Source organism: Phascolarctos cinereus, unplaced genomic scaffold (genome assembly GCF_003287225.1).
Source record: "Phascolarctos cinereus isolate Bilbo 61053 unplaced genomic scaffold, phaCin_HiC Scaffold_5;HRSCAF=322, whole genome shotgun sequence".
Classification (NCBI taxonomy): domain Eukaryota; kingdom Metazoa; phylum Chordata; class Mammalia; order Diprotodontia; family Phascolarctidae; genus Phascolarctos; species Phascolarctos cinereus.
In genome coordinates, this window is record NW_027555958.1 from 196,430,038 (window position 1) to 196,456,692 (window position 26,655).

At 35.4% G+C, this 26,655-nt stretch overlaps 1 protein-coding gene across 23 annotated transcripts in view; it reads right to left on the bottom strand.

The window, feature by feature from the left end:
* Window positions 1-26,655, bottom strand: part of RIMS1 (regulating synaptic membrane exocytosis 1) — a 699,885-nt gene that overhangs the window by 186,875 nt on the left and 486,355 nt on the right. For 14 of the 23 annotated variants that reach the window (XM_078155292.1, XM_078155286.1, XM_078155284.1 and 11 more), the window contains 6 exons: window positions 16,144-16,274; window positions 15,294-15,465; window positions 15,007-15,160; window positions 12,676-12,747; window positions 3,668-3,824; window positions 2,184-2,309 (listed from right to left, as the gene is read on the bottom strand). In XM_078155292.1, coding sequence (XP_078011418.1) covers window positions 2,184-2,309; window positions 3,668-3,824; window positions 12,676-12,747; window positions 15,007-15,160; window positions 15,294-15,465; window positions 16,144-16,274 — 812 coding nt within the window. The remainder of the gene's footprint in view (window positions 1-2,183; window positions 2,310-3,667; window positions 3,825-12,675; window positions 12,748-15,006; window positions 15,161-15,293; window positions 15,466-16,143; window positions 16,275-26,655) is intronic. The other 9 variants (XM_078155285.1, XM_078155293.1, XM_021000166.2 and 6 more) reach the window with 1 other exon arrangement.

Here is a 26,655-nt window from a genome sequence, read left to right on the forward strand (position 1 = left end):
TACGAATCAGAATCTTAGAGAATCCACTAGCAATTAACCCATGTCTAGGGGTATGGTGTCACAATTTTTGAATAACAGCATATATTGGTAATGGTCTCTATTTTTTTCCATCTCAGAAAAAAGCTACTAAACATATTTCACCTGTAAAAGGAATTACAGTAATATTCAATCTTCACTTAAAGATAATTCTAAAAAATGATCTGTGGGGTAAAATCCAGCTAACTATATTACCAAATATCTTACCAGTGCATTTTTTTTTCCTAATTAAACTTCGATCAGGAAAAAGTGCATACTCAAGTAAAGTCAGAAATGCAACTGGAAAAAATAGGTAGAAACACCAATACCTTATGGTGGCCAAATTCTCATTTCATGAAGAAAGAGATTTCTCTGTAACAATGATTACTTAATTTGCAAAGATTTTGTGTTTTTTTTTATTGGTCTGCTAACATAAAAAATACAAAAAATTAAAAACACCAAACTGTCTCTAAGTAGGAGTTCACACAACACACAAGGAAGTGATTCTGGGCATCATTCAGAGTTGCAAGGCAATCCAGAAAACATTGAAAAAATTATTATACTTCTTTCTTCACTTGCCTGATAATTTAATCATAAATACCTATAACAGTTAATTATGTCTAGTTAGATCTCACCTATGAGAGCACATGCTTCCATCTCATTTCTCATATCCATTTTGGATTCATGATTTTTGCTTTTTTTTGGTCTGTTTTCTACTATAAACTTAGAGAAATACTACTCACAACAAGGAAGTAAGGATTTACCAATATTAAATAAATCCAACTTTTTTTATACTAGTAATGTCTTGCCTGAAATAATGCAGGGGAGGGGGATGATACAAATGAAGGATTATTAAAATTGGTTATTAACCCACTTCAGATATATGGACTCCAATTCTATCGGCTGGAAAAAAAAATCATAACTAGGAAGGACCATAGCCCTGAACCATCTAGCATATGTGTAATCTTTATGCTTATATACACTCTAAACATCTGGGGATACATTCAATTCCCTTCTATCCAAAAAAGGTTTAGTACCATCTCACGGGTGTACATTTTCCACAGATGTCTGAACTGAGTAGAATGGCCAAGAAGTAGCTTTAGATTTTGCCTGGCTATCATAGGGAAATGGTGAGAATCAGAAGAGCCCCTGACTCAGACAGGATGAACAGAAGCCATAAGCCCCATTTCATAGTTTCTCATAGCAAAATGGCTCATCATTTTGGTTATTTCATAACATAGCCAACTTCAAAGACATGGACTTGTTTCTCTCAATAATTTGGCAAGAAGGTGAGAAATCATATGGGGAATAATAAGGAGCTTTGTTTCTCACAGGTTTTCCTTTCTCACCGCTACAAAGGTCCAGAACCTCTTTCTTTTTCCAAAAACAAACAAAAACCCCCACCCTTCCCTATTGTAAGAAGAATATTTAACTATCTTAATAACAGAGCAAAATCAGTTTTTGAACAATATTGCAAATTCACAGCAGCTGATTTTATTTTGAATGGGAAGTAAGCCATCATATGGGGGGAAAGTACAATGAATTGGAATATGTATTTGTAATATAAGTGTTCATAACAATTTGCCTCTATAGAACTGACCACAAATTACCCTTTTAGGCATGAGAGAACCTAATTTCTTGCTTCTAAACCACTTTTATGGAAGAAAAAGGTCATTTCAAGATTGTCACAATTCAAATTTCAACATAAAGCAATTATGCAACCTTACTTTCTGACATTAGGGACAGCAACATTTTGACTTTTAATAATGACTTTTATTCCAAACAACATGTGATCCAAAAGAACAAAATGCTGGATATTGCAGGCTTAAGTTACTTCCTGAGTAACTTCCACTATTATTCATGCAAAATGAAAACCTATTTATTTTGGATTTTTTAAGCAGCAGAAACTAGAATTTTGTAGGGGTACATATTTTTTTTCTAGTTGATAACTTCATATTTAGCAGAATGTTTCTTATAAATGCTAGAAGTTCATATTCTAGAATATTCAATAGTTGAAAATATTAAGTGAAATATCTCTAATAAAAATGTGTCTTGTTGTTTCCAAGAATTGTAATCCAGACAACACTTCCACTCCCAAATGTTTAAAGAACTTAAAGATTTTTTTAGTGTTTATGAATACACGAGACCATAAAAGATAAATAAAGTACCTTTCTTGTTCTGATAAATACTGGCTATCCATGTCTCTGGATCGGAGATCAACTGGACTTCGGGAGGCATCATGGTGTCTGGTTGGAGAACGTGACCTTCTCACTTGATGAATTTCATCTAAACTCCTAAGAAATGTATAAAACATTCATATTTGTTATAGTTTTATTTTTTCTTTCATTGCTTCATTTCTTTATATTTGAATGCTTAGACTTCCCAAACAGAGAGCAGATTAAGTGAAGGAGGATGAAAACTATCAGGCATGAGGGCTAACATGCTTGTCATTGTAGTGATCTAACCACACTATCAGCTTAGCCTATACCTATTGCCTACCATATGCACAGCAAAATAAAGTGGTCCTTGATCTGAGATGATATTTTCCTGAGGTAGATACAACATAGGGAAGCTGAAAAATACAGTGGGAAGGGACTTGATCTTGGAATCTTGGTCCTTGGTTTGAATCCTGCCTTTGCTATTTATTTCCTGTGTAGCTTTGGGCAACCCATCTAACTTTCTGGACCCTACTTCCTTTGTTTGTCACATAAAAAAGATTAGGATAGGTTATCTCTGAGTTCCCTTTCAGTACTGTATCTATAATTCTTTGGTCCCAAGTATAACATAGGATAGAGAATGAAAGGGCCAGATTACAGATGAGTAATATGTTTTATTTTGTTTTCCAAAATAGAATGTAAGCTTCTTGAAAATAGTATTTTCTTTATGTTGCAGTGAAAAGTTGATGATTGGTTCATTCTTCAACCCTGCTGGAAAATGTTTTCAATTAAATCTAAACAAAAACGTGATATAACGTTTGAAGCTCACATCTGAAGGCTAGTTTGCCACTAATCTACAGAGAAGCAAAATAATGGCATTTTGGAATTAGAAGAAATGAAGCCGTATTCTATTATACATAAATCTATATGTATATCTATGTGCCTGTATGTGTGTTTATATATTATATACGTATATGTACATGTATATATGTATATATGTGTATGTGTATATATATATGTGTATATATATATGTATATATATATATATATATATATAGTTTTACTATTATAGGCCTCTTAATGTTTCAAAGTGTTAATTCTAAATGAAACCTTCCAAAAGTTTTAATAATTACAAATTTACCTTATACCAAGCCTCCTCATTGCTCTCCATCATTACCACATGCCCCCTCAGAGTTGGAAGCGAAACCAGCAAACAGAATGCATCACATATTTATTTCAACTATGGTGCTTTGGCCATAAATTTCTTTCCCTTTTAGGAAACTTTAGTTCCCTGATGAGCATTTCAGAGTCTAGGGCATAAATGAACACCACCATCATCTATAAACTACTTAGCAACTTTTGGCTACTGTCCCTGATTTAACAAACCATTATTTCTTCTTATTTTACATCTTGGACTAATATCATCCTATATGTAAAAGCCATTCTTGGCACCCACAATTTTGTTGTCATAGACCCAGACCCTTGACAAATCTTACCTCTGTAATGGCACATTTGGTAACCGGGAACGGGGCCTGCCCTGATCGTTGCCACGGTGAGGAGATACAGATCGGGAGCGGTGATGAGCTGTTCTTTGCTGTTCTGGCACAGTTAAAGTTGTAGATTTGCTTTCTCTAGCATTTGACCTATAACCTACTGGCAAAAATGCAACAGAAGTGAGTCAATCACATTCCATGGGGACAAATAAGAGCTTGGAAGACAATCTCTTGAAGAAGTTTTTGCAAGATCTAGAACAGCCACTAACCTACTAAAGAGTGTCAGGAGCCATGCAATCAGAACTAATTATTAGCATAATCTTCAAATGTTAATAAGTATACGTACACATAGTGTAACATATACATGCATTAGAACAGACTAAGGCTAAGGTAAGGGGTACAATGGAGGAACAGAACATAAATATGACGGTTTAAACTTCAGACATGATATACAGGCTGGGGATAGTTGTGTTGCTCCCACCTCATTTAATCTATGGGATTTTTATCAATTGTTAGAAACCATGGAAAACTAGTCACTGCACTAATTAATCCTTAGGAAGTTCTTCCCTTTGATTTAATGCAATTTTAAGTATCTAAAGAGAACATTCCTATACAAGATGGTAAATTGATCTTAGTTGGACCTTTGAAAATAGACTCCCTAACTCGTATGATAGAAAAAAAAAATTGTCCAAGCAACAGAAAACACTGTAGGTAATTATGGACACCTAATTTGATGGTGAACTCTGATCTTTATTCCAAACATTTTTTTTTGTAAGCCATAGCTCAATTTGTGTATTTCCATTGTAACTGGTCAATTCTTGAAGGACTTGGGCGGGAGAATTTTTAATCCAATTAACAAACTATAAGGTCTAATGGAAGACAATAGAACTATCCCATAATGATTTGTGTCATAACACAAATAGTAGGAAAAAAAAACAAAAGAAAAAGCTACTTCTTCCTTGTGCTTAGTAAGGTAGTTTTAACTTTTTTGACTTGTTCAAGATAAGAAGATAATATTACAACTATTTGTGACACTTTAGAGTAGATTAAAGGACCTTTCATACAGTTTTTTTCTGTTACAGGGACAATATAAAATTTAATGACATATAAATGCACTTCTACATATTTAAATGTATATCTTTGAAATATATCTAATATGAAGAGCTTTGGGAAGCTCAGGTCTGTTCTTTTATTTACTTAGTCTTTCAAATTCAGTGTTAGACTCTTACAAAGTATTATTTACAAAGACAGAATGCTATTATTCCACCACAGTTGATCTTACTTATCTCTATCATACTTATTATAGAAATCCAATAGCAACATCATCTAAAAATAAGTCCATGAGATAGCACTTGCCACTTTTAATAGATATCCCTTTTTGTCACTCTATGAGACATTATTTACAACATAACATGATAACTATAGCATGAGCTGAAGTTGTTAAAGTTTTTACTCAGTAATATAAGTCCTGCAATAAAAAACTACCACCAAGAGCTATTATTTTCATAGTTTTGTGCATGGGGAAAAAGGTAATGAAAGCTATCAGTGTTGGATTCTACAATTTATTTAGGAAAATGCTGTAGCTGCCATTTACAGGGAGGAAAAGCAAAATTCTCTTCTGACTTTGTATCCTGCCAAGTTAATTCATTTGTCACTAAAAAAGTGCTTGTTTTAAAACCCTTGTGTTTCCTTGATCTTATGCAACATGAAACACAATGGAATCATCTCACAGACAGAAGGATTTTAATAGAAGGATGGAGTGTAAAATGCTGACTGAATGACTAGGAAACTTGATTGGAATATTACTAGTGACACTGGACTGGGAGTATCACTTCAGGTATATTAATGAATACTCATAGGGTTCTTCTTTTGAACTTGTAAAATCATTTATTATACTTAATTATGTTTTTAAATTAATGTTCTTCATGACTTGCACGCAGCCAGCTCAACATATCACTACACCCTAGATGCTAAGATGGAAGACTCTGGGACCCTAATGCCTTCTATAGGAAATAGCCAGGTTTTGGTTGGTACAGTCTGACTGTGGCTAAAGAAACATCCCAGAGCAATGAAATTATAGGGTAAGAACTTCAGAGTAAAGTTCCAAATGTTAGGGGCAAAGAAGCCCAGATGGGCACATTCCAAGTAAGAGACTAACAAGCCTCCCCAGGTCAGGGGGCTGAAGGTTTTATGCACAGTTTCATAAAAGAAATATTGGATAAGTGATATAAAACTACTTGGTATTAAGAGGGCAATCTTCAATCAAAGAATACCCATCACCTTACGGACATTGTACATTTTCTTATCATCTTTATTAATTAGCAGGGCACAAATTTCAATGTCATAGGGAAGCAAGTATATATATATATATATATATATATATATATATATATATATATATATATGTGTGTGTGTGTAAACATATATATATATGTATATATATACATAAGCATATATATATATATATATTCTCTGTTGTAATGGCTAAAATAGATATGACTAGTATCATGATTTTAAGTGTTGCTGTTATGAAAGTTTTTTCCAATATCTTGTCTCATGCCAAAAGGACACAGGTTAACACAGCTCATAAATTGTCTAAAGGCAAGAAGCTCATGATACAGGAAAAAATAATTTAGTGAGGTAGGTTTTTCATATTTTATATAATTCTTTATTATCTGTGAAGTAAATGAGAGATAATTTACTGGATTTTGCTTTCTAATATTTACCTAATTCTTCAGATTCTAAATCTAGAATAAATATATCATTTACATGCATTACTCAGGTAGTAAGGCTTTCTACAGAAGTAGATTTTTTTTTTGTTTTGTTTTAGGCAATGGGGTTAAGTGACTTGCCCAAGGTCACACAGCTAGTAAGTGTTATGTGTCTGAGCTGTATTTGAATTCAGGTCCTCCTGAATCCAGGGCCAGTGCTCTATCCACTGTGCTGCCTAGCTGCCCCCACAGAAGTAGACCTTGTAGGTTGCAGAAGCTTAGTCCTTTAAAAATTGAAATTCTGGAGGTTGATGAAAATAGTCATATGTTCTCAGTCATTTTAAACAAGGTTGACTAAACAAAATGTATTCTATTCTGAGTCAACATTATGACCATCATGCATGATGTACTTTTTATGATATCCTGATGACCTAATTGGATATTGAGATGAGTAGAAGTATTTCTCTCAGACCTTATGTTAAATGATATAAGAAGGTTGGGCTTTTGTAACTTTTTGGATTTCTCATTTTTTTAATGTTACAGGCCTTTGTGTACCCTCTTATACTCATAATTGTAGAGTGAGACGAGACCTCAGAGGCCATGTAATTCTATCCCCTCATTTTACAAGTGATTGGAAATTAAGCCCATGGAAGTAAAGAAATTTGTGCAAGGCCACACAGGTACTAAATGTCAAAGATGAGATTTGAACCCAAGTCTTACAATTCTAGAATTAGTGTTCTTTCCACTACAACATCATGCTTTCCTCAGAACCCAATACTCATTCTTCAGTTATCACTTTTGAATACTCTGCTTCCAATCTATTGTTCTGTGTCACTCAATCAACCTCTTTAAAGCAATATAACTTTAGGAGATAACACAAAATGATAATATTGAACAGGCTCTAAACTGAAGTTCTAGGGGGTATTTCTATGCTTCTTCGACGGAGTATGAATTTTATATCAGCATTTCCCCCTTTTTACTTGTTTTTATTTTTTAATTCTTCTGTGTTTGAAGATCTATTTTGGACAACTGAGGGCACTAGAAACTGAACTCCAGATAAATGGAATACCAGATTTATCTTTTATATTTTCAAGAATTTTAAATAAACATTGAAAGGACTAGTACAGATGTTCAACCAAATAAACTGTCTTCACATTAGAAGAGTGAAAAATTTAATTCATGTATATTGGCTAAAGCTTTTCTTTCTCAATGAAAGTCTGGGTAAAAATTTAAACTAATCTATTTTCAGGTGTGGGGGGGTCAGGTTGGAGACAGGAGACCTAAGCAGCAAATTGAAAGGGGAGGAGGAGGGATTTGGATAATATCAGGATCCACTGACCCTAGGCTTCTATGCTTCATTTATGAGCAGGACCCAGGGAAGATCAGTGGGACTGTCGGTCAGAATCACAGCCAAAGGGCAAAGCAGAAGAAGATACAATGCTGAGAGAAGTGTGAAAGTCTTAGGTTTCCAGGGCAGTTAGGTGGTACATCAGATAGAGTGCCAGGCCTAAAGTTGGGAAGACTCAAATGAGTTCAAATCTGGCCTCAAAAACTTACTAGCTGTTTGACTCTGGGCAAGACACTTAACTCTGTTTGCCTTAATTTCCCCATCTGTAAAATGATCTGGAGGAGGAAATGGCAAGCCACTCCATTCTCTTTGCCAAGAAAACCCCAAATGGGGTCAGAAAGAGTCAGGTATTACTGAAATAACTGAACAACAACAATAACAACATGGACTCTAGGGAGGATGTGGGGTAGGAGCATGATGCCAGTCTAGAGCAGTCCAAGGAAGATATATCTTCATTACTAAGAGCAAAGTCACAATTACAGATAAGAGATTTGCCACAAGCAAACTAAAATTAGTAGAGAAATGAATGAGTAAAAAAGTAGAAGACAGCCCAGGAGCTGCAGCTTCAAGACTTTCAGAAGAGTTAAGAGAGATGTGTAATACAACAATCCCAGACAACTCTGAAGGACTTATGATGAAAAACGCTTTCCATCACCAGAGAAAGAAGTGATGGTGTTTGAATATAGATTGAAGCATACTTTTTTTTAACTTTCTATATTTTTCTTGAGTTTTTTTTTGTCTATGTTTTCTTTCAGAGCATGACTATTATGGATATGTTTTGCATGACTACATATGTATAACCTATATTGAATTGCTTTGCCTTTTCAATGAGGGGGGATGGGAAGGGAGGAAGGGAGAGAATTTGGAAATCAAAGTTTTGAAAACAGATGTTAAAAATTGTTTTTACATGTAACTGGGAAAAAATTAAGTGCTAAACAAATGTGAAAAAGTAAAATATAAAAAAGAGTTAAGAGAAATGAGTGTCAGTTCAGGGTAGAAAGTTTAGGAGATGCTTTGGCTCCCCCCCAACTCCCGCTCTGTCAAATTCATGTATTTCAATCAAAGTCACCATCATTCTTCCAGATTACCAGGTTTGTAACTTCAACATTATCTCCCACTCCTGACTCTCTTTCAGCCTGCATATCCAATCAGTTGTCAAATCTTTCTATTTCCACTTCTACAACACCTCTCACCCAACCCCCTCTTTATACACATACAACTACCATCTTAATAAAGGCTCTTATCTTCTCCTGTCCAAATGATTACAATAGCTTCCTAATTGGTATCTCTGACTGAAATTTCTTACCACTGTAATCCATTCCATATGCTGCTACTAAAGCGATCTTTCTTGAGTCAACATCTGATCATGTCTATGCCCTACTCATTAAATTCTAGTGGTTCCCTGTTGATTTCACGCACACACACACGCACACACACACACACACACACACACACACACACACACACATATAGCTTGAATTTTAAAGTCCTTCAAACCTAGCCCAAATCTAGCTTTGCAACCTCAGTTTATACTAATACCCCTTTTAGCACATTATAATCCACCTAAACTTGTCATCTCCATATTCCACAAGTCATTCCATTTCTTATCTCTTTTCCTTTGCACTAGCTGTCTCATGCCTAGAATGCACTTTATTCTCTCTGCTTCATATAGGCTTTTGCATTAAGACACAATTCAAGTGGATGCGGAGGGTTTCTGAGAAGACACTTTACTTGGTAACCTGTGTAAAATCAATGATGTAAATATGTTACCCAAAATAAGGAGCTTAATAAATGTTTACTGATTGATTTTTATAGTTCAAAAAGATCTTAGCCATAGTCCTTATAGAGGAAATATCAAAAATAATTATTTTTATGATTAGGAATTTCATTATTAATAAACTGCATATTCAGTTTAAAAAGACACAGTTCAAGTACCACCTTAACAAAGTCCTTCCTGATCCTTCTAACTGCTAGTGCCTTTCCTCTCAAACTATTTTGTATGTAACTACTGCGCATGCATTTTTTTTTTGGCTAGACAATGGGGTTAAGTGACTTGCCCAGGGTCACACAGCTAGGAAGTATTATGTGTCTGAGGCCGGATTTGAGCTCAGGTCCTCCTGAATCCAGGGCCGGTGCTCTATCCACTGCACCAGCTAGCTGCCCCTGTGTATACATTTTTAATTCTTAATTTTCTGTTTATGTTAAATACATTTTATATGTATTTATTTTTTCCATTATAATATGATCTCTTTGGGATTCAGTAAAACTGGCCAGATATTTAGTCCAGATATGATAAGGGAGTTGATTTCTGGACTAAAATCTGAAGAGGAATCATTTAGGAAAGGAGAATTTAGAAATTATATGGACACATTTCCTGAAATATGTATATACAGAAAAAGGATGTAATTTTAGAATTCTGTAACTTTTAAGTTTTCCCATTAAATTGTTGTTACTGATCTACCATATTCACACACACACACACACAATTTCCCTGAAGTGGAAGTAGTAATATTCTTAATAAAGACATAGAGGAAAAGAAAAAGAAAAAGAAAGGAAAAAGACTTTTTTCTCAGTTTGTATGATAAGCTATGTGGGATAGTGAGAAGAGGTAAAAATAGCAGTGAAAAGAAAGTGAAAAGAAAGATCTAACCGTAGTGGTGGAAAACCAGTGAAATAAATTTTGGACCTTATAGGATGAAAAGAGAGAAACAGCACTAAGTCTCAGAGTTGTATGGCCCATGAGTAAAAAAATATAGTTAATGTTAGTAAACTAAAGAACAAAACTTTGTGTAGTCTTGGCCGTCATGCTATTGGTGGTGGTGGTGGTGAGGAGGAAGGACAAGAGATGATATAACTAAATTTCAGGTAATGAAAATGACATTTCAATTCAGGCTTTCTTTAAAGCATAAGCAAGAATGTCATATAGCATATTTGTTTGATTTCAGACCTGTGATTTAATTGAAGTACAGAACTCTGAATAAGAAAACTATCCCCTACCCCCATCAACGCAGATTAGTACTGCTCTGCCCCATGGAAGTTGCCTATGTTATAAAACATTAAATGACTCACTAAAGCCACATAGTCAGTATGTGTTGGGGATGGGACTTGAACCCAGGTCTTCCTAACTCTGATCTATCTCTCTATCCATGATATCATACTTTCAAAACACTGGCTAAATCTATTTCATGGATGATCTATGCATGACCCATGCAATCTTGAGAGACCTCCAATGCTACGTATGGTTTATAAACTTTTTTATTAATGTTATCAGTCATTAAATTTATCTCTTTATACAATACTTTTAAACATAAATATAAATATCTATTTTCTTCCACCCTTTCGTGCTCTCTCTGTCTCTGTCTCTCCATTTGTATCGTTTTAATACCTATATGAGAAACCATGGTCCTTGGTAGAAAACCATTGTTAGATTGGGTTTAAGTATTCTCATCATTACAGTGAAAAAGTAAAAAAAAAAAACTACATGTGGACACAATATGACACAGAAGAAAAAGAACACTGACTCTGGAGGTAGAGGACTTTGTGTTGTCTCCCCCTGAAAATCTGGGCCCCTTGAGAGCAGTGGTCATCTTACCCTTATTTGTATACCCATCTCTTAGCAAGTAATTGATTAATGAATGCTCCTGAATTCCATTCTGTTCTATGCCATGTGATCACTAAGCTCCCTTCCATTTAAGAAATTCTCTGATTCTAATCTCTTCTGTATTTGGGGGCAGGCAGTATGGTGCAGTGGAAAGAACACTGATCTGCAGTCAAAGGACTTGTATTCACATCCCAGTTCTCACCTTTGCTACCGGTGTGACCTTGAGCAATTCCAAGTTAAAATAAGGAAGTTGGAATAGATGGCCTCTGGGATCCTTTTAGGCCCTAACTATGATACTAGATTCTTATTCCCTCACGTAGAGAAAAATTACATGTTTCTCATAAGTGTAACAAGTTAATTATTAACGATGGTGGAATTTTTTTATATTTTGCATTTTGCTAGGTAGAACTGTCTAGAAATATTTTTCATGCTAAGGATGAATTCCTTCTCTGAACTTATCTGAATTGAGGAGGAAATCATAGCAATAACAATACCAATAATACCTTGTTGACTCATCTTACTTAATATGTATCCAGGCACTTAAAAATCAACAACTTCATGTTTAGCATAATATTTTCTGCTTAAAAATGAAATCCATAGAATCTTGCCCAAGAGACAGAATAATTGAAATTATTCTTTTTTTCTAACTTATTTACTTTTACCTTTAACTTTTGGACTCTAATTTTAGCTCTAACTTTTAATACCAAATAATCAAATATTTAAAAAAAGCATTGTAACCATGTATCCTTTGTAATACCACAAATATTTTACTAATTGATTCTAATGTTTAGAAATACATTGATAAAATTAATGCTGATGCATTTTTCTGTTTTTTATAGATATCTACACACTCAGGGTAATGATAATGAATGCATCACATAGGCATAAAAGATATAGCCATGCCACATGCAATTTTAACTACTACCATGCATATTTTTCAGTATATTCCATGGAAGGCTGTATTACATTCAGAAGCCTAGGAAGGAAAATCATAAAAATGCCATACAATACAAATGAGAATGGAATTTTTATCGGTAAAATGAACTGTATTCTTTGAAATAAAATTCATCTTTTCATTTATGCTTAGAGCATTGTGAAGTAATTTAACTGACCTCATTCATCTTATTTCTAGGCAATAAACTGATGGAAGTGAATAAATGGAAATGTTAATTACTAAATGTCTGTCCATTTTCAACTGCCTAGGTAATTTAGAAGAAAAGTTGCCATGGAATAACTAATACTGATTTCTCTAGAATACTATATGTCCAAATCAGCACTGGGGAGGATCCTGGGTTACTAGGAGAATAAGCCAAAGCACAAAGAAGCAGGGACATGCTCTGCACCCACGCACCTGGAGGAACTACTCCAATACCATCATCAACCTCATAATCTGAGATGTCACTATCAATGATTCGCTGAGATCCTGCACAACAGTAAGGCAAATACATACCTATGTATCTGGTTGACTTGTAAAATATAAAGGAAATGATCAGATTTTTTTAATCCAATGACAATGCTATGGGAGTATTTAGAACAATACAGGATAAATATTTGATTGATTCACAATCTGGTACCAGGCCATACCCAAGTCTTCTTATTGCTTATCATACATGATACCCTGAGGGTCATCATGAGATTCCTGATATTCTTGTGCTCATCATACCCATTGAAGTGGTTCCCATATGGTAGGGAGGTAGAGAAAGGGGTTTCTTTTGTTTTGTTTTGTTTATTTATTTATTTACATGTAACTCCTTGAAGTTTGTACTTTTTTTTTCAATTGACACGCCACACCAGAAAAAAGATGACAGCAGTATCCACGATACTCTTTCTTCAAGACTCAGCCCAAAGCCTGCTTTCTGAAGGAATCCTTTCCTTCCAACTGCTAATGCTTTCCTCTTTTATATTTCCTTCATGTATTCTGTATATATTATGTATACCTCTAGTTATTTGCATGTCTTTCACATTTAAAATGTGTATGATCCCTCACTGCGGGGATTGTTTTTTACTTCATGCATCTATCTCCATTGCCTAACACAATGCCTGGCACATAATAAGAACTTTATAAATGCTTGTTGACTGACTGACTCCATAACACAGTTTTTTTTAAACTAGAAAATTTTTATAATTATGCTCTAATAGGTGGTCAGGAAATTTTATAGAGTAATTGAAGAAATGAAAAGATCTTTCCGTATATAGCAGTAACTTCAGGATATTTTATTTTGTTTTATTTTCTGTTCTAGACATGTGATTTCGTTGGTGTAGGGAATTCTTAGCCTGGAAATTCCCCCCATTAATACAATGCAATAATTTGTTTATAACTTAAGAGCCTTAAAGAGTTGTCTGAAGTGTATGCTTTCCTATGGTCATGTACCTAGTAACAGTTTGAGGCAGAACTTTCATTAAGTTCCTGACTTCAAGGCTAGCAGTGTGGTATAATGGAAAGAATGGCAGATTTGGAATCAGAAGACCTGAGTTCAAATCCAAGCTCTTCCACTTACTACCTACATGACCTTGGGCAAATCACTTAACTTTTTAAAAATGAAGGATTATACTGCATAGCCTCTGAGGCCTTCTACAATTCTAAATTTGTGGTCTTCTAGTTGTCTATTCATGAGACAATACTGTCGTCAAGAAATAATTATCCTGGGTAAAATGAAAAAGGAAAACCAAACTCTGTGTAAAAACAATGGAGATTCATATTTTCAAGAGTAACTTCCTTGTGACTATGAAGATATTAAAACATATCATGATGTATAGTGTAACATACTGGATAGAATGCTGGAGTCAGGAGCAACTTATTTCAAATCCTACCTCTGATATATGCTATCCATGTGATCTTACAGAAGTTACTTAGTCTTCCTCAAGTTCAATTTTCTCCTCCATAAAATGTGAATAGTAATAGGATTTATTAGATAAGGTTCTTACCAAACTTACATGATATAACATATATAAAGGGTTAAATAAGTATCAACTATTATTGTTAAAATTGATAACTGCATATATTCATACAAATAAAGATGAGCATTTTGATGTACTTAAAACAAAATTTTTCCCTTAAGGTCTCTCACAAATCTACTTGTCCCACTAATTTTTGAAATATTTACACAGCCTCTAAGCTAAACTTACTTTACAAAAACATGACTCAAACATCTAAATTTTTATTATCGAATATACTTTTAACTGACATATTAAGATATATAGGAAGGCATAGAACTAAAGTTATTAAAAATAAATATATGACTATTAAAAAAAAACACAATTAAGGGCCTGCCATACAACCAGTACAGTGCACAGTATAACATTATGCAATTAAAAAAAAAACAATTCTTGGTACTACTTAACTCTCACAGGTATAAAATTTGTTTGATATGATTAAATAAGGTCTCCATTAAGTATCCAGGAAGATGTATATAAATATTAGATAGATAAATAGATCAATAGATAGTAGATAGAAAGACAGAAAATGATAAAAAAAAACACTTGGGGAATCTTGATATAATTGCACTCTAACCTTAATTATATAGTGTGACAATTTTTTCTAATGCTGTTATCTCTTTTAAAACTCTAGAAACAAAAATCTACTCTTATAGTTACAACTGACCTCCCTCAGAATCATTTCACCATTTCCAGACTACAGCCAATATTTTTGCTAAATGGTAACATACAAAGATCTCAGGCTTACTTTGTAATTTTTTGCTAGAGCTTTCTCCATGAATGTGTCTCCTTGGCATGAAAGGTGATGGCTGAGGCAGAGGTAGCGAAGATTCATCGTGTGTCTGCAATTTATACCAATGTGGTTCATCATCTAGCAGGGCTGTCTCCAGCTCTATGAGGATCTAGAGAAACAGTTTTCAAGTTAAATCTGGAGGCAGTCCCAATGTTAACTCTCAAATTTGTACAATTTACATTCGGAGATACTTTATTTAGCATTTAAAAGGAAAGCCCTCAAATCTTCATAGCATACATCACCTCTCCAAGAAATTCACTTTCTTCTTCTTGCACTCTTGGTTGATCCCACACAGTTATTTCTAACATTCGTTCTCTAAAATCTCTACGGTGCACATGTGAATAGAGAAATGTTTGGTTCCATTTCGGGTCTAGGACTTTCTTTACTGTTTTGGTCCTCCTTTTACTTTTATCACTGAAAAATAAATATTCTTATAAATTTTTCCAATTAAGCTCTTACTTTTTGTGAAAAGAAATGTATTTTTTCTCTCTCCCATCCTCATACAAATTATGGAGGAAAAAAGGATATAAAAAACAATTTCCTTGTAACAAATACACATAGTTAAACAAAACAAATTCTCCCACTGCTCATCCCCCCTCTCCAAAAATGCACCTCCTTCTGCACCCTGAATCCATCACTTCTATGTCAGGAGGTAGATATCATGCTTATAAATTATAATGGAATAGAGGCACATGGTATTACTATATCTGCACAAGCTATGATTATCATTTTCAATATTGTTTATATAAATTGCCTGTATCCTAAGGGAGCTAAAATAATTTCTTATATTCTAGTTCAACTCTAATTAAGCAAGAACTATCCATTACACCTTTTTGGTTATACTTACATTCTAACTATTTTACCAATATAAAAGTCTGAGAAATTAAAATTTTGATTAAGCTGTCTGGGGACATTAAAACTAAGTATTTAGAAAATATGGAAATACACAATTTACAAGAACCATAGGGAAGTCATCTCATTTATCAACAACTTGATCTTTATCTAACTTATGTTTTGAAAGTTTTAGAAAAAAAGTGTTTTGTGTTCCCTTGGTAAAATTCTACAATGCTTTCTCCCCAAAAGAATCATTACCTTCTATCTGGAAGAAAGTACATTTTCACATAAGGATTCCTGGGTCGTCCATCCACTCGAGGGGGTAGATCTCTTGCCTGAAGAACGTTTACAATAAGTTGATGACCAACTTTGTCATACCACAGCTTCACCTATGGGATAATCAGGAAGGTATTAACTGTTCAAATCTAATGATGAACTGGCATTAGTACAAAGCGAAGTCAAAACTGAAAATCGAAATTACTACTAAGTACAATGTCTGGACCATAGTAAGCACTTAATAAATGCTTTTTAGTTGATTTTTCTGGAGGTGAGTCAAGCAATTTCTCAGCAAATAATTCCATGACAAACAAAATCTAGCTGCTAAGAAATAATATGCCATCTTGGTAGAATAAAACTAGGTATTTTTAGTTTTTACCTTAAATTTAAAAAAAAGGCTCTTACTCCTGTCACTCTTACAGTGTTGTTTCTTCAAATGTATGCTTGTATCTTTAATTAGCCCCCCAAAAAGCATTTTTAAAATCATGTTTTGTTGTTTTGAGTGCTGACAATCCTATTTGTGGTGTAGAGAAATTTAAAAAAATTGAAGTGAGCCAAAGTGTTGATAACAACATAGGGTCAAAAAGAAGTTAATCAATAATAAAACATGGAATGTTAGCCTCAGAGCTTATGTGGCTTTTTTCTCTTTAAAATTTAGATGTAGAAGTGTCAGTGAACCTTGAGGATCCAAAAGGAAAATAGCAATCAGAATAAATAAACAAATAAATAAATAAGTGAATGAAGAAAGAAAGAAAGAAAGAAAGAAAGAAAGAAAGAAAGAAAGAAAGAAAGAAAGAAAGAAAGAAAGAAAGAAAGAAAGAAATAGAGATTCAATCTATTTCCATATGGGGATTAAAACTCAGGCAATTATATGAAAAGGTGATAAATATTTAGCAATCATAGGAAAGACATGAGAAGCAAAATTCAACCTGCAGAAATCTACATCTCTCCTCCCATATGATCTTTTATAGAATATTAGCTCCTTGAGGGAAGAAACTTTTAATTTTTATTTGTATCCCTAGCACCTAGGACAGTGCCTGGTATCTAGCAGGTACTTAATATATACTTGTTGATTGATTGAACTGCTTAGACTTTGTCCATAGGGTCACAGGTTTAAAGATGGAACAAGGCCTTGGAAGCCACCAATCACTTTTTTTTTTTTTTAACAAATCAGTTAAACTTAGTGCAAGAGATATAAAGTGACTTGCCCAAAGTCATGTTGGAATCAAGTAGATGAGCTTGGAGTTGAATCCAGGTTTTAATATTCCAGAGTCAGCACTTTTCACTGCATCAATATCTCAATTTTGATGCTTATGGAATGTTTCTCCTTCTTTGGATATGATTTACTTGTGTATTTAGCTCCATGCAAACATGATGCATGGCAAAACTATATAGTTCTACCCTGATAGACTGTAGTGGGGTTTTGTGGTATTAGAGTGAGGTTTGCTTACATTACTTACTGGGAGCCCTTCCAACTCTAAAATCCTATGGTTGTTTGAACTGCTTTGCTGGAAAATTGTCTGCATCTAGGTAATATTATGCAGAATATTCTTTTACATGCTTTTTATCTTTCTATACTAAGTCTTCTAAGCTCTATGAAGGAAAGGATATTTTATTGTAGGTCAACTGTCAATTGAGAAGTATTTATTAAGCACCTATTAAATGCTAGACATTGTGCTAAACTCTGGAGATACAAGGAAAGGTTAAAGATAGTCCCTGCTCCCAAGGAGTTCATAGTGTAATGGGGGAGGCCTCAAGTAAACAACTATGTACACAGAAAATATAGACAAGATGAATTGGAAATGATCAACAGAAGGAAGGCACTAGAATTAAAGGGGATCAAGAAAGGTTTCTTGTGGGAAGTAAAATTTTAGTTAGTACTTGAAGGAAGTCATGGATCCAAGAGGTAGAAATGAGGAAGGAAAGAATTCTAGGCATGGAGGAAAGCCAGTAAAAATACAGTGAGTCAGAAGTCAGTTAATGAAAAAAAAATGTATTAAGTGCCTGCTATGTGCAGGCAATATGCTAAACCCTGAGGATATCAAGAAAGGCAAAAGACAGTCACTGCACTCAAGAAACTCACATTCTAATGGCAGAAGACAGCACATAAAAAGAAACTGAAAATCTATGGGACTGGAGAGAAGGAAGGCTATCTGGTGTGAGGCAGGAGAGGGCATGATAATGTCCAGGAGTGAATGTGGACGGAGATTGATAAGATGTCTGCTCTGAGCCCTCTCCTTAAATTCTAGGAAGAGATGGATTGTATTATGCAAGAAACAATAAGGAGGTAAGTGTCCCTGGATGGTAAAATACATAGGTGTGAATAAGGTGTATGAAAACTGGAAAAGTAAAAGAAGGCCAGGTTATGAAGGGTTTACAAGGCAAACACAGGATTTTATATTTGATCTTATAGGTGACAGGGAGACATTTGAGTTTATTGAATAAGGTGGGGGGGCAAATAGTCAGACTCATACTCTAGGAAGATGAACTTAATGAACTGATAAGATCACCAAGAAAAATAATATAGAAGGAGAAGAAAATGGCCCAGTAAAAATAGGATAGAGTTGTGTCACTGAAAACTAGAATTTATCAAGGAAAAGACAGTGTCAAAAGCTGCCTAGAGGTCAAGAAGCATAATGATTGTGAAGAGTCAATTAGATTAGGCAATTAAAAATAGTAGTAAAAGAAGAAGTGGTGGTGGTGGTGGTGGTGGTGGTAGTAGTAGTTAACATTTATATAGCTCTTACTGTGTGCCAGACACTGATAAGCACTTTACAATTATTACTTCGTTTGATCTTTACAACAACTCTGAGAGGTAGGTGCTATTGCTATCCTTATTTTACAGAAGAAGAAACTGAGGCAACCAAAGGTTAAGTGACCTGCCCAGGACCATACAGCTAGTAAGTGTGTGAGGCCAAATTTAAACTCAGGTGTTCCTAATTCAAGGGCAGATGTTCTATTCACTACACCAACTAGTGCCCTCAAAAAATCATTGGAAATTTTGGGAAGAATGATTTCCATAGAGATGATAAGGCCAAAAGCCAGACTGTAGAAAGTTAAGAAGCGAGCGAGAGGAGAAGTTTAGGCATAGAGTATAGAGAGCTATCATAAGGAATTTAGACCTCCCCAAAAGGGAGGACAGATATGAAATGATAACTAGCAGAGAGAGATGAACCAAATGAGGAATTTTTGAAGACAGGGAAGACATGGGCATGGGCATAGGCAATAGTGAAGTAGCCTGTAGACAAGGAAAGTATAGATAAGTGAGAAAGAAGGGATCATGGAAGAAGCAATGTTATGGAGAAAATAGTAGGGAATAGAATCACTTGTGCATATCGAGAGGATTTCCTTAGCAAGAAGAAGTGTCATCTCTTCATGTGAGATAGGGATGAAGGAGAAGATGGTGGAAGACAACATGTGGGTGATGTGAGATAAGGAGGAAGGGAGAATAAGGAGCTCCCCAGTGCATTAGCAGAAAAAAGGGAGACAGCACTGCAAGGGGCCCCAGTCAGACAAACACCCTGCAGCACACATCTAAAAGGAGCTGAAGAAAGCTAAAGGAAAGGAAAAGCAGACAATCTAGAATTGCCTGAAAGTTCCAGCCTTGTTGATTCCAGCCCAACACGAGGTAAGCTGCCTACAGCCTCCAATTGCCAACATAAGAGGCCCCAGCACACAAAGCCAGTGACCAAGACCTAGGCTCCCAACACAAGAAGCTTGGGTCAGTGCCCTCTGTTCCCCAGCAGGAGAGCTCAATCTCTTTAAAGGCCAGGGAATAAAGAAACACCATGAGTAAAAAGAAATGTACCATAGATTCATATTATGAGAAGAGTGAAGACCAAGACAGAAATTCTGAAGAGGACGACACTGTCAGCAAACCCACATCTGCAACAACAAAAGGGAATATGAACTAGTCTGAAGCCCAAAAAGCCTTCTTAGAAGAGCTCAAGAAGGATTTTAAAAATCTGATGAGAGAGGTAGAAGAGTCCTTAAAAAACTGAATTGGCCAATTGGAAAAAAAGTACACTGAAGAAAACAAGTCCCTAAAAAACACAATTGGCAAACTGGAAAAAAAGTACACTGAAGAAAACAAATCCCTTAAAAATACAATTGGCCAATTGAAGAAGGAAGTACAAAAACTAACAGAAGAAAACAATCTGTTAAAAACTAGAATTGGACAAATGGAAACTAATGACTCTATGAGAGAGCAAGAATCAGTCAAACAGAAACAAAAAAATGAAAAAATGGATGAAAACATAAAATACCTCATTGGTAAAACAACCAACCTGGAAAATCAATCCAGGAGAGACAATTTAAAAATCATTGGACTACCTGAAAATCATGATGAAAAAAGAGCCTGGACAGTATCTTTCAGGAAATCATAAAGGAAAACTGCCCTGAAGTCCTAGAACCAGAAGGTAAAATAACCATAGAAAGAATACATGCTCACCACCTGAAAGAGATCCCAAATTGACAACGCCAAGGAATATAATAGCAAAATTCCAAAATTACCAGATGAAAGAGAAGGTGCTGCAAGCAGCCAGAAAGAAACAATTTAAATATCATGGAACCACAGTCAGGATTACACAGGACCTTGCAGCTTCTACATTAAAAGACTGCAGGGCATGGAACATGATATTCCATAAGGCAAAGGAGCTTGGATTGCAGCCAAGGATCAACTACCCTGCAAAAATGAGCATGATTTTCAAGGGAGGAGATGGATATTCAACAAATAGGGACTTCCAAACCTTCCTCATAAAAAGACCAGAGCTCAAAAAAAATTTGATCTTCAAGTACAAGATTCAAGAAAGACATAAAAAGGTAAATGGGACAGAAAGATACAAAATGTTGTTAATAAGGGTGGACTGTTTACATCCCTACAAGGGAAGATGACACTTGCAACTCTTGAGAACTGTATTGTTATTACACCATGTTAAAGGAGTATACATAAAGGGGGTGGATATTAGTTGACTTTGATGTAATGAAAAAAAAATCTAATCAAGTGGGTTAAATGGATCCAAGTAAGTGGATTAGTCTGATCTTAGAAAATGTACTGAGAAAGGAGGAGGCAGACAAGGGTAAATTACATTACAGGAAAAGACAGAAAATCCTATTACAGCAGAGGGAAAGAAGGGAGGGGTGAGCATTGTTTGAACCTTGCTCTCACCGATTTGGCTCAAGAAGGGAATAACATAATCAGTTAGGTATGGAAATCTAACTTGCCCTATGGGCAGTAGGAGGGAAAAGGGGAAAGAAAAGGGAGGGGGGATGGAAGAGAGAAAGAAGAAGCAGTGGGGGGGGGAAGAGGGGGAAGGGGAGAATAGAAGGGAGGAGAGACTGAAGGAGGCGGTAGTCAAAAGCAAAGTACTAGTGAGGGGGGAAGGGAGAGAGGAGAAAGAAAAGCATAAACAGGAGGAAAGAAAGGATGGAGAAAAAGACACAGATAGTAATCACAACTGTGAAAGTTGAATCACTATCTTTTTTTTTTCTCTTCTGTTGAGTTTTGTTTCCTCTTTATGATGGTTCCTCCTATTTGGTTTTAATGTTTACTTACAACTTCACTAATGTGAAAATATGTTTAATAGGAATGTAAATGTATAACCTATATCACACTGTGCACTGTCTTGGGGAGGGTGGTGGGGAGGAAGGGGGAGAAAAATTTTAAACTCAAAAGCATATGGAAGTGATTGTTGATAAATCAAATAAAAAAAAAAAAGAGAATAAGGAGCTCCTAGCAAATTGCCTCATTTTATTCAATGAAATATGAGCCAAAGTTCTCAGATTAGGAGATTGGGATGGGGCTGTGAGAGATTTGAGGAAAGATGAAAAGGTTTGAAAACAAAAACACTGTGGTGAGTGGAAGAGGAAGTCAATTAAGGAAACATTTAAAAGGATTTCTTTGTCACATTGAGGGTCCATTTGAGATAATGTAGCTTAAATTTGTACTGACACTGTCAGCAAGATTTTGGGATTTCCTCCAACTTCCTTTAGCTGCATATGAATAGGAATGAAGGCAAGTATTGTGAGCAAAGGACTCAAGAGCTGAACTGGTTTACCAAGTGGGCAAAATGGGCAAGAGAAGAGAATATAGCCAGTTCAGGGGTGATGGTCAGGAAGAGAATTTCAAGGTCTAGATATTATAGGTCATAATGAGGAAAAACAAAATTTTAGGATTGCAAGGCAAAGGGAGAGGCAGAAAGGCAATGGATTGTGATCAGATAAGGGAATTTCAGAGTTCATAATTATAGTAGTGGTACATTTGTGGGTTATGATAAGATCAAGAGTATGGTCATCTCTTTGAATAGCTGAAGCAGAGTGGAGGAATATGTCATGGGAAATAAGGAATAGTTAGGTTAGGATGCTTTAAAAAAGTATCAATATGTATGTCCCCTAAGATGAGTGCAAGAGTTGGGGAGAAGAGAAAGAGTGCATGACAGGCACTGAACTCTTTGAGAAAAAAGAGGAATTTCCTGGAAGTTGGGCAACAACAGGTATCAGAATTTTTATTGGGTGGTAGATATGGATTGAATGACCCATAGACCCATAGGTCTATGACCCATAGGTCTATAACCCATAGGTTGAGAATTTACTTGTAAAAAAGTGTAATTATAAGTATTGTATAAAGAGAAATTAGGAATGGGGGAATCAGGAAATCTCCCTTGCTGAGGTCCTCCATCTCAACAAGTAAGCTGGGGAAAATGGGTGAAAATTCTGGGAAGTGTAACCAGGGAGATTGTGTCTTCAGGAGAGATCTAGGTCTTAATGTGATCCAGAATAGGAAGGAATGGGGAAGGAAAAGATTTAGGATGAAAGGAAGGTTGTTACCTATAGATTATTATTTCATTTACCATAGACCCTAATAAAGTGCTTCTATGTAATGGATACTATTCACTTGTTTCTGGGTGGCCCAGAGCAAGTCACTTAGCTTCTCTCTACCTCAGTTTCCTCAACTGTAAAATGGGGATAATCATAGCATCTACCTCCCAGGGTTGTTGTAAGGATATGAAATATTTGGAAAGCACTTGGCACTATGCCCAACACATAAAAAGGTCTTAATAAATGCTTATTTTCTTTACCCTTTGTTGAATGAAAGCAAGAATGAATGAATGTATTTAATTGAATTTTACAGTATATTAGAAAAATTATATATTAAATATATTAAAAATATACTGACTGTGCAGTCAAAGGATCTGGGTGCTATGTCAAAACTTTGCCACTTATTAGTTGTGTGAGCATAATCAAGTCACCTAAATACTTTGAACCTCAATTTCCTTGTCTGTAAAATAAGAATGACAACATGTACACTCCCTAACTTACCTGATTTTGATGAAGAAAATATTTTGTAACTCTTAAAGCTCTTTATAAGTGTTGAAGTCCTCCTCATTTCTTCTCTAATGGCCATGATAGTCTTCTAACCAGATTCCTTGACTCAAGTCTCTCCATTCCAATTCATTTTCTCTTGAGGAGATGACAAGGTGATTTTTTAAAGGCATATGTCTGACTACACTTCCCAGCAAATTTATAAATTCCATTGGCTCCCTGATAGCTCCAAGTTCAAATATAAATTCCTCTTTTGGGCATTTGAAGCTCTTTATAACCTGGTCCTTTCCTACCTTTCCAGTCTTTACAGCTTACTCCTCTCTATGTACTCTATGATATCCAAGCTACAAGGAGATCCTACCAGTCTAATTAAAATTGCTCTACTAGGACACTCCAGCTCTCAACTTCTTGCCTTCACATTGGATTTACATCATGCTAGGATTGCTTTGTTGCTTCATCTCCATCTTTTAGCTTCCCTCATCTCCTTCAAGGCTCAACTCAAATCCTACCTTCTGTAGAATGTCTTTCTAGTCCTCCTCACATACTAGTGCCTTCCCCTCTAATTAATATTAGCTTAATTTATTTTGTATGTATCTTGTATGTAACCAGATATTTATATGTTGTCTCTTCCATTAGCATATATGCTCTTGGAGCTTATATGGCTGTTTTTTGTTTGTTTGGTTTTTGCCTTAAATATGTATCTATCTCCAGCATATCACATTTCACACAGTGCTTAGAACACAGTAAGCCCTTATTAAGTGCTTATTGACTAAATTGTTATTGAAATTCTTATAAATCAAAGCCAAGTGAACAAAGCACCTGAATTTGACAATTTGAGAAACATCTTCCTCTTATTCTTTGGCTTGAAACTACCAAATCAAAAAGTTGTATATTTTTTAACCTAAATTTATGGCAGGATAAGAGCTTCAATGGACTTCTCAACTGATATAGATCACTGTAGCCCTATAATTACTTAACCCTTAAAGCCAAAGGGCTAAACTTACTAGAGGCTCTGGAGAAAACAAGGCAGACATAGACAAAAAATGGATTTGGTCCAAATAAAATTCCTTTAAGGAGTCATCAACCTCAAACTATAGATACCAGAGAGAGGAAGCTAAGATCATAGACTGAATTCATTTCCCTCTAATTCTGGCTGAAAGTTGCCCTGGACTCTGAAGTGCTTGTTTAGTAACAGGAGATGGGGAGGGAACTCCCAAATTAGGATGGAAACTATTCTCATTCTATACTTAGTTCATGTAAAGTCCACAAGAGATGGCTTGGAGCTAGACTTAGGTAGTTGTTTTGCTGATGGGCTCTTTCCCTAGAGTATTGCTGGAAGGAGGAACAGGGTTCAAACTTATTGGTTTGGGAATTTAGGGATCCACTGGGCTATGGAATATTTTGTCCGGAGTAAACTTTTCACCTGTGGGGAATTTCCCTACATATCTAAACTGCTTTCTGAATACTTCTCTTTGAGAAGGCCCAAAGTTCTGTGAGGGATTGATTGAGGGCAAGAGAAAGAAGAGGTTCCAAATCTAGCACAGAGGAGTCTAAACTTGGGTAAAGTACAGGAATAGGTGCCAACTAGCAGCTGTTGCTCACTACCTGATTCATGGTCACAAATGTAGGGCAGACTGAGAAAGGAACCAGAAACAAGAGTTGGCATTCCAGAGTGAAGAGTGGCCACAGGCCCTAAGTTCTATACTGAGCAAGGAGCAAGTTCAGAAGCAAGTTAACAGCCATGTGGCTTCAATCCCAAGAGCAGAGTAGACTCTCAGTTCCAGCTTTCAACCCAGTTTGAAGCCTGTGGTGGAATAACTAGGGCAAGAATCCTAGACCAAAGGGAAGTCAGCAGTTCTGTCACTCTAAATCAGCATAGTTTTCCAGGTGGCAAATAGTAGTTGGATCTATCAGGAGTTCAACAGACCTCTAACCAGAACAAGCCCACAGGTGTGTTTCTTAGATCCAAACCTAGGTCAGGAACTTGCAGAACTCTGCCCAGAGGGATAGCACCTTGACTCAGACCATAGGGAGCACTGAAAGCTTGCAAGTTCTCAGCCTGAGTTGTGTCCGAGATTCTGGAATGAACTAATAATAATTAATACCCCAATAAAGCATCCACAAGAATCTAAAAAAAAATACAAGGTCAGCCCAGATATTCCCTCCACAAATGGACAGAACCTAGCCCTAACATTAATTCTGAAGTTAAGAAGCAGGTTGGAAGAATGAGGAAACAAAAAAGAATTCCTCCACAAAAAGTTGCTATCGTGATCAGCATGCTCAAGACACAAATCTACAAGAGGAAAATAACTCAAAAACATGTGCAAGAAAATACATACAATTCAAACAAAAACACAGCTTGGGCAAAAGTTAAACTACAATTCTTAGAAGAGATGAACCAAGCATTTTAAGTGGTAAAACATTTTTTTATAAATTCAATTAGAGCACTAAAGGAAAAAAAATTGGAAAATAAATGAGTTATAGAAGAGAGAATTGGAAAGGGAATTAATAGTTTGGCACAACAGGCACAAAATTTTACCCAAACCACAAACTCACTAAAAATTAGAATGGTTGAGATAGATCATGACTCATCGAGGCAATAAGAAATAATAGAGTAAAGTCAAAGGATTGACAATATGGAAGAAATGTAAATCAACATACCAACACCAACTAAGCTAAAAAACAAATTGAGATGATATAATTTAGAAATCATTGAACTAAATGAAAACCACAACCAAAAGAGAATCTAGACAACTCATTTCAAGAAATCACAAAAGAAAACTGTCCAGATTTAGAACCAGAAGAAAAAATAGAAATAGAAACAATCTACCAGGCACTTCCTGAAAGAAACCCCAAAATGAAAATTCCCCCAGAATACTATGGCCAAAGTGCAAAAAAAATCCTGCAAGCAGTCAGAAAGCAAGAATTCAAGTACCAAGGAGCCACACTAAGAATCACATATAATTTAGTAGCCACTACCATAAAGGAACAGAAATATTAGAATATGATATTCCAGAAGGCAAAGGATATATGCTTACAGGTAAGAATAACTTACCCAGTAAAACCGAATATAATCCTGCAGAGCTTAAATAAAACCTTCAATAAAATTAAAAAACCCTCTAAATTCCTGATGAAAATGTCAGAACTGCAAAGAAACCTTGAAGTGCAAATGCA